Consider the following 9,373-nt stretch of genomic DNA (forward strand, 5'->3'; position numbering starts at 1 on the left):
TTCTGCATCCTCTTTCATAGTGAAATGGAGGAAAATCAGACCATGGTCACAGAGTTCGTCCTGCTGGGATTCTGTCTTGGCCCAAGGATTCACCTAGTTCTTTTTCTACTTTTCTCTCTCTTCTATACTTTCACCATACTGGGGAATGGGACTATCCTTGCAATGATCTGCCTGGACTCCAGACTCCACACTCCCATGTACTTCTTTCTGTCCCACCTGGCTGTTGTCGATGTGGCTTATGCCTGCAACACAGTGCCGCAGACACTCATAAACCTCTTGGATGAGACCAGGCCCATCACCTTTGTTGGATGCATGACACAGACGTATCTATTTTTGACATTTGCTATCACCGAATGTCTTCTCCTTGTGGTGATGTCCTATGATCGATATGTTGCTATCTGTCACCCACTACACTACACTGTCATCATGAACTGGAGAGTGTGTACCATCCTGGCTGCTGTTTCCTGGATAGTTAGCTTTCTCCTTGCTCTGGTCCATTTACTTCTCATCCTGAGGCTGCCCTTCTGTGGGCCTCATGAAATCAATCACTTCTTCTGTGAAATCCTGTCTGTCCTCAAGCTGGCCTGTGCTGACACAACACTCAATCAACTCGTTATCTTTGCAGCCTGTGTGTTCACCTTAGTGGGGCCCCTGTGTTTTGTTCTAGTCTCCTATACATGCATCCTGGTGGCAATCCTAAGGATCCAGTCAGGGGAGGGCCGCAGAAAGGCCTTCTCCACCTGTTCTTCCCACCTCTGTGTGGTCGGGCTCTTCTTTGGCAGTGCCATTGTCATGTACATGGCCCCCAAGTCCCAGCACCCAGAGGAGCAGCAAAAGATCCTTTTCTTATTTTACAGTTTTTTCAACCCCATGCTGAACCCCCTGATCTACAGCCTGAGGAATGCTGAGGTCAAGGGTGCCCTCCAGAGGGTACTGTACAAAGAAAGTCACTCTTGTTTCATGTGGTGTTCACAACACAAGCTTTGGTAGTTTCCTCTAATCTTCATCTCCAATTATTTCTTAAATCCAGGAATATTCACTGTCTCTTGTTATCATGTTTAATGACATGAGATCACAATCTCCTCCTAGCTTCCAGGACTAATAACTTCGTATTCCTTAACTTCCTAGGAGATGAAGTTTTGTCAGGTATAATTTTTCTTTTCAGTTGAATTAATTAGCTGTGAAGTTAAATAATACTTAAATTATTCTGAGTCTTTTAGTTAAATATGTTAAGTTTTTTAATCTAATTAAATGACCTGACAACATAAGATTCAAAAGAAAAACAAACATTATCCAAATACAGTGACCTGCTCTGAAGCCCATCATACAAGTGATAGTTCCCACAATTACACTTGAACAAGCCAGGAATTATTTGGAGGTTTCTAGCCATTATCAATGACATTTATTACTTTCAAATAAAAATTACTGACATACTATGGAGTTAATTTGTCGGACTGAGTGAAGGAACAGACTTAAAACAAGAGGTTTAGGAATAAGAAAAGGGAATTTTAAAATTCAATAGGCAGCTGGGACAAGCCTTTCACCCCAGAACGTGGAAGGTAGAGGCAGGAGAATCTCTATGAGTTCAATATAGAGTTCTAAGACAGCCAGAGTTTCACAGAGAGATTGTGTCTCAAAAGAAATCAACCAGTCAAACAAACAAGTGAACAAACAGGCAAACAAACATAGATACAGAAAATACGACAGTACCATTTTTAAGATAAGGTTTTCACCTGATTATTTTTTGTAGCTAGAGTATAATAGAGAATTGGTCCCTTAAATGAGCTGAAAAGGGACATCAGATAAAATAACTTGGGATGTTTGAAGATCCTTTAGAAAGATCTGGAATGATGACTTATTAAATATTTTTAAAGTTGCCTACAGATAAAGTAGATTCTCATGTTTAGACCATTTTTCAATGCCACCATGTTGGTGAACATCAGACTTATTCAAAATACTGTGTGGTCTTCATTTTGACATTAACAGATAATTATTGTGTATAAATAGAAACATGGACACATAATAGGTGACCATCTTATTTAATTACTTAGTAAGTAGCCTTTACTACATATTGGTAGAACTGCATATAGATCATTTTGCTTAGCCATCATAAAAAAAAATGAAGATCATCCTATTATTGGTTTTTATTGGAAATATATGTTCTAGAAAGCAGTACATTCTTGACTTCCTCAGATAACTTGTCTCCAAAGACCTCTTATCTTAACCATGATATAGTAGTATAATCTCATAGTACTATGTCAGTATCATTGATATCAAATAAATTGACTAGATATCCTAAGGAAGGCCATGCTAACTACAGCATCTTTGTAGTTTACTGTGTGTTATGATGAGCTGAACTGGTTCTATAGGGCCTGATAGAAAAGAAGGTCTCACTTCAGGGAATGTTTCCCTGAATGATGACTCCTATGCACAAAAGTTTTTTTTTTTTTTAAGCCCTGGACTTTTAGAAGAATGTAGACATCAAAAAATGAAAAATGAAAATGGTTCTCATTGAACATGGAGACTTACATTCAACCAATATCTAAGAATTAAGATACCCCTGACCAATCCTATCTCTTTGTTCCAAACAGAAGCAATGAGCTGACAGTAGAAACAGAGTATCATGAGAAAGTTGAGTGGTGAGTCACCTCTGAATGGAGTGAGAATGGATATCTCATTGAATCCTCGGAAATGCAGTCCACTATCAAGTCAAGGGCATTCATATTTTATTGCATATTCAAAATTGTTATAACCAGCCAGGTGATAATTGCAGAACAAGTACCACATGAAAGATTGGTGGCTTCCATTAAATTTAAACACAGTAGCACCTAAACACTGCATTGAATGTCATTCATTTCTACTTCTCCATTTACATAGTCCTTGCAAAAGTTAATTCTAAAGTGAATATTGTAGTTAATTGTATCTCACTTAGAGTGACTGCAGAGCAATTTCACAACTATTGAGAAAGGAATATTTAGTCCTTGATTGAAATACAGCTGCAAGATGCTGTGCTTCTGTTCAAAAGGTGGCTGGGTGGTGGTGTGAATTCTCCCATCTCCTGCAAGAGTGTGCAAATATCAGAGGCTATAATTACTGAAAATGATAGGCATGGCAGTCTGTGGGTGAAATTGGTTCTTGAGCCATATGACAATGGCCCCACAGTATCTCTGGCATGTAGAATAGGGACTTCATTAAGGATGTGTAGGACTCTTGTTTACTCTTTCCTAGGAACTGTAGAGTCCAGTGTTTCTCACTGATGGCATTTTGATCACCTGGGGAATCTGCTAAAGTATATGTTCTAAAAGGGATGGACAAGCATTCAAATTTTTAATTATATCTTATCTCTTGTTGACTCTCATCTCTGGATAGCCCATGGAACATGCTATAGGAAACATCGTTAAATGTAGTATAGGAAACACTGTAGTTCATGAGGAAAATAGAAGACAAATGAGAGTTAGCTTGGGTTACCACAGGACCTGACAGACATGATGTCATATCAGACCATGGGAAAGGCTCATTTACATTGCCTTCTTAATAAATTTTGGTAATGATGACTCAATTTGATTTATGATTCACTGTAGTTTGTTGGTAGCCATTTCATTCATTCATTCATTCATTCATTCATTCAGCCATTCATTTATTTGGCAGTATCTGAATTTCTTAGTGCTGACTTGTAATCATTTGGAAACATGCTAGTTTCACTTAAGAGTGTTTGTTTTCTGTTTTATTCCTATTTATATGTTTATATTTTGTATAATTTTATGATTCCCTCTGATATGTTTTATAAGTTGACATTGCCTCATCTTGCTCATGAAGTAGAAAACTCATAATTTACTACATTTGAATTTATTTATGGTGACATTGTACATCTTGATTTGATTCAAGTGTCTTTATGTTTACCACAAAAAAGTTTAATAGATATATATACTGAAAAACTTTCACTGCCCCCATATAACAACTTTCATATAATTTCGCAAGATTTTTACATACATTGGTAGCAAAGCATCTGTTCCTGAAAAGAGATGCAGTGTTTATTAACTACTTTCTGTACACTATGCTATTGATAGAATTAAGACTATTTGACTTCTTTAAAATATTATATTTCTTGTTATGAATACAGAGATGAATATGTTATTCAAACCTGATGTGAATTTCAGAGTTTCCCTCAGGTTTACTTGGAGACCTCAGAAGACTAGAATCACTGTGTAATAAACACAATAGTTCATAAATCTTACTGGGTCTAAATGTATAATTTTTAATTCTCTCATGCCCAATATAAAAAAATAAATACAATTGAAAAATGAGAGTATCTTTAGCAGCAGATATCTCCATGTTCCTTGGGGGAAGTGAAGTAACTGTAAGGGGAGACACCTTGCAGAGACTCCCGTCCTCCCAGAAAAGAATGGTCTATGAGTTCAGCAACCATCACCGTCCAGAGTGAAAACTAGTGAGCATTTCTAATAGCTGACCTACCTGGTTGGTTTTGACCCTAGAAGATACTCTGTTAGGAAAGATGTTTCTCCAAAAACCTCTGGAACATTCTAGCTTCTCCGTGTTCTTCTCAGATCTTTCCTAAGCATTCTTAGCCAGCATATACAGTTTCTCTACATGTTGAATATAACATACTGACTGTGTTTTCTAGCTGTGTGTCCTGGTGGGGATGTGAACAGAAATAGTAATAAATAATCATTATTTTCTCTTCCCTTCAAAAGTAGGCAAGAATTGTATCTCATGAACTAATGGAAGTACAGTCCTTCCATTAAGCCCTCAGTAGCTGCCAACTACGCTGAGCTCTTAGAGAATACAGCCTCCTACTCTGAGGATACTGCTGCATGTCAAGCAAGAGCAAATGCCAGGATTCTGCAAAACCACAGAAGCTAAAAGGAGACAGGACCTGTGTCAGAATCAGGGTTCTTCCCACTGAGATCCTTCCATGCTAATATGAAGAAGGCTGTCTGTTTTAGTTTAGCACAAATTCCTTCCAGACAACTTGGAGCTTCTAGTCTTTGTTAATGCACTGACATCGCACATGCTGTAATATGTGGGGAAAGTTAATACTAACTTGTTTAAACACTCGGTTCACAATAATCTAAGTATTTGCTTCACTTTTTTCCATTTTCAGTTTTTCATTTGTTTATTTTTGTTCTGTTGTGTTTTGTTTGAGACAAGGATTTTTTGTACAACCCTTACTGTCCTGGATCTTGCTTTGTAGTCCAGGGTGGCATGGAGCTCAGAGATCCACCTACTTCTCCCTCCCAAGTGCTGGTATGAAAGGTGAGTGCCATCACTAACCAGCAATGTGTAACTCATTTCTTGAAATCCATATTGTTTGATTCCAGAACACTCTGAAAATACTAAATCAATGGATGCTCTAGTGCCCTATATAAAATTGTTTTTTACTTGTATGTAATCTCTGCACATCCTCACTTGTATTTGAAATAATTCTCAATAGCTAATATGATGTAAATGACATGTATAATCATTAAGGCACTAAGTATATTCTTATTATTTCATATATATATGTATGTATACATATACATATATATGTATGTATGTATATGAAATAATAAGAAAAAGGTTATATTCAAGTCACTTGAGAGGCTGAGGTGAAAGGATTTTTGATCCAGGACTTTGAGATCAACTCGAGTCAAATACAGAGTTCCATAGTAGAGGAGAATGGAGAGAAGAAGAGAAGGAAGGTAGACAGGAAGAAGAGGGAGGAAGAAAGGAAGGAAGGAAAGGAGGGAGGAAGGAAGGGAGGAAGGAAGGAAAAAAGGAACAAGAGGGAGGAAGAGAAGTGAGGTAGAATGGGAAAGTGAAGGAGGAGGAGAAACATGGGATGAAGAGAGGATCCTCTCTACCTCCTTCTTCACCTAGGAGGGACTGCAGATCCACAGCCCTCTCTGCCCCTTCCCTGCAAGCAGAAAGCTTGCCTTCTGAGAGTGCTCCAACCCAGGGACTTAGGCAGGAACAGCCAGGAGGCACAGGCCCCAGGAGTGGCAGGGAAGCCAGCTCAAGATACTTTCTACCTCCCTCTTCACCTAGGAAGGACTGTAGACCCACAGCCCTCTCTGACCCTTCCCCCGCAAGTGGAGAGCCTGTCTCCAGGGTTTGTTCTGACCCCAGGACTCAGGAGGGACTACTGATCCACAACCCACTGCATACAGGTCTTACCAGAGGAGAGCTGATCTCCCAGAAGTGCTGACACAGGCTTACAGGCCCACAGGAGGAACAAGTTCCAACCAGAGACAACAAGATCATCTAGCACCAAAGATCAACAGATGGCAAAAGGCAAACACAAGAATCTCACCAACAGAAACCAAGACTACTTGGCTTCATCAGAACCTAGTACTCCCAAGACAGCAAGTCCTGGATATATGAAAAAGAGAAAAGAAAAGCAAGATTTGGATCTAAAATCATATCTCACGATGGCGATAGAGGAATTTAAGAAGAGCATGAATAACTCCCTTAAAGAAATACAGAAGAACAAAGGTAGACAGGTTCAAACCCTTAAAGAGGAAACACAAAAATCCCTTAAAGAATTACAGGAAACAAGTGAATCACAAGCAAACAGGTGAAGGAAATGAACAAAACCATCTAGGACCTAAAAATAGAAGTAGAAACAGTTAAGAAATCACAAAGAGAGACAACTCTGGAGATAGAAATCCTAGGAAAGAAGTCAAGAACCATAGATGCAAGCATCACCAAAAGAATACAAGAAATAGAAGAAAGAATCTCAGGTGCTGAAGATATCATAGAAAACATTGACACAACAGTCAAAGAAAACACAAAATGCAAAAAGGTCCTAACCCAAAACATCCAGGAAATCTAGGACACAATGAGAAGACCAAACCTAAGGATAATAGGTATAGAAGAGAGTGAAGACCTCCAACTTAAAGGGTCACTAAATAGCTTCAACAAAATTATAGAAGAAAACTTCCCTAACCTAAAGAAAGAGATGTCCATGAACATACAAGAAGCTTACAGAACTCCAAATAGATTGGACCAGAAAATAAATTCCTCCTGGCACATAATAGTCAAAACACCAAATGCACAAAACAAAGAAAGAATATTAAAAGCAATGAGCAAAAAAAGGTCAAGTCACATATAAAGTCAGGCCTATCAGAATTACACCAGACTTCTCACCAGAAACTAGGAAAGCCAGAAGATCCTGGGTTGATGTTATACAGACATTAAGAGAACACAAATGCCAGTCCAGGCTACTATACCCAGCAAAACTCTCAATTATCATAGATGGAGAAACCAAAGTATTCCATGATAAAACCAAATTTACACAATATATTTCCATAAATACTGCCCTTCAAAGGGTAATAAATGGAAAACTTCAACAAAAGAAGGGAAACTACATCCTAGAAAATGCAAGAAAGTAATTTTCCAACAAAAATAAAGAAGATACATGAACAGAATTTCAACTCTAACCAAAAAAAGCAGAAAGCAATAATTATCTTTCCTTAATATTAACTAATATCAATGGACTCAATTCCCCAATAAAAAGACATGGATTATCAGACTGGCTATATAAACAGGACTCAACATTTTGCTGCATACAGGAAACCCACACCAGTGACAAAGACAGACACTACCTCAGAATAAAAGGCTGGAAAACAGTTTTCCAAGCAAATGGAACCAAGAAAAAAGCTGGAGTGGCCATTCTAATATCGAATAAAATCGACTTTCACCCTAAAGTGATCAAAAAAGATAAGGAGGGACACTTCATATTCATCAAAGTTATGATCTACCAAGAGGAACTTTCAATTCTGAACCTCTATGCTCCAAATGCAAGGGCATCTACATTTATACAAGAAACTTTACTAAAGCTCAAAGCACACATTACACTGCACACAATAATAGTAGGAGATTTCAACACCCCACTTTCTGCAATGGACAGATCATGGAAACAGAAACTAAACAAAGACACAGTGAGACTAACAGACATTATGAAACAGATGAATTTAACAGATATCTATAGAACTTTTTATCCTAAAACAAAAGGATATACCTTCTTCTCAGCACCTCATGGTACCTTCTCCAAAATTGACCATATAATTGGTCACAGATGAGGCCTCAGCAGATACAAGAAGATTGAAATAATTCCTTGTATCCTATCAGATCACCATGGACTAAGGCTGCTCCTCAATAATGACATAAACAATAGAATGCCCACATACAAAAAGAAGCTTAACAACACTCTACTCAATGATAACTTGGTCAAGGAAGAAATAAAAAAAGAAATAAAAGACTTTCTAGAGTTTAATGAAAATGAAGCCAAGACATACCCAAACTTTTGGGACACAATGAAAGTAGTCCTAAGAGGAAAACTCATAGCTTTAAGTGTCTCCAAAAAGAAACTGGAGAGAGCATATACCAGCAATTTGACAGCACATCTGAAAGCGCTAGAACAAAAAGAAGCAAATTCACACAAGAGGAGTCAAAGGCAGAAAATAATCAAACTCAGGGCTGAAATCAACCAAGTGGAAGCAAAAAGAACTATACAAAGAATCAACAAAACCAGGATCTGGTTCTTTGAGAAAATCAACAAAATAAATAAACCCTTAGCCAGACTAACTAGAGGGCACAGAGACATTATCCTAATTAACAAGATCAGAAATGAAAAGGGAGACATAACAACAGACACTGAGGAAATCCAAAAAATCATGAGAGCCTACTACAAAGGCTATACTCAACAAAACTGGAAAACCTGGATGAAATAAATGGACAATTTTCTAAACAGATACAAGGTACCAAAGTTAAATCAAGATCAGATAAATGATCTAAACAGTCCTATATCTGTTAATGTAATAGAAACAGTCATTAATAGTCTCCAAACCTTTTCATCGTAATGCAATAAAAGTTTAAAAAAAAAAAGTCTCCCAACCAAAAAAAGCCCAGGACAGGATGGGTTTAGTGCAGAGTTTTATCAGACCTTCAAAGAAGACCTAGTATCAATACTCCTCAAACTATTCCACAAAATAGAAACAGAAGGTACTCTACCCAATTCATTCTATGAAGCTACAATTAATCTTATACATAAACCACACAAAGACCTAACAAAGAAAGAAAACTTCAGACCAATTGCCTTTATGAATATCGATGCAAAAATACTCAATAAAATTCTTGCAAACCGAATCCAAGAACACATCAAAACGATCATCCATCATGATCAAGTAGGCTTCATCCCAGGGATGGTTTGATTTTCGGAAATCCATCAACGTAATTCACTATATAAACAAACTCAAACAAAAAACATATGATCATCTCATTAGATGCTGAGAAAGCATTTGACAAAAATACAACATCCCTTCATGATAAAAGTCTTGGAAAGATCAGGAATTCAAGGCCCATACTTAAACAT

General features: G+C 37.6%; 1 protein-coding gene across 1 annotated transcript; it reads left to right on the forward strand.

Annotated features, from left to right (window-relative positions):
• LOC116098095 (olfactory receptor 2A1/2A42-like) lies at positions 1-1,045 on the forward strand. The gene has a single exon (XM_031380840.1). It carries the CDS (start codon positions 25-27, stop codon positions 988-990), a length of 966 nt encoding a protein of 321 aa, XP_031236700.1. The 5' UTR covers positions 1-24; the 3' UTR covers positions 991-1,045.
• Positions 1,046-9,373: the final 8,328 nt, after the last annotated feature.

The sequence above is a fragment of the Mastomys coucha genome, unplaced genomic scaffold (assembly GCF_008632895.1).
Source record: "Mastomys coucha isolate ucsf_1 unplaced genomic scaffold, UCSF_Mcou_1 pScaffold20, whole genome shotgun sequence".
Lineage (NCBI taxonomy): Eukaryota > Metazoa > Chordata > Mammalia > Rodentia > Muridae > Mastomys > Mastomys coucha.

Bases quoted from the DNA above. Each gene is read 5' to 3' on its own strand.
- LOC116098095 (XM_031380840.1), top strand. From the start codon at position 25: ATGGAGGAAAATCAGACCATGGTCACAGAGTTCGTCCTGCTGGGATTC.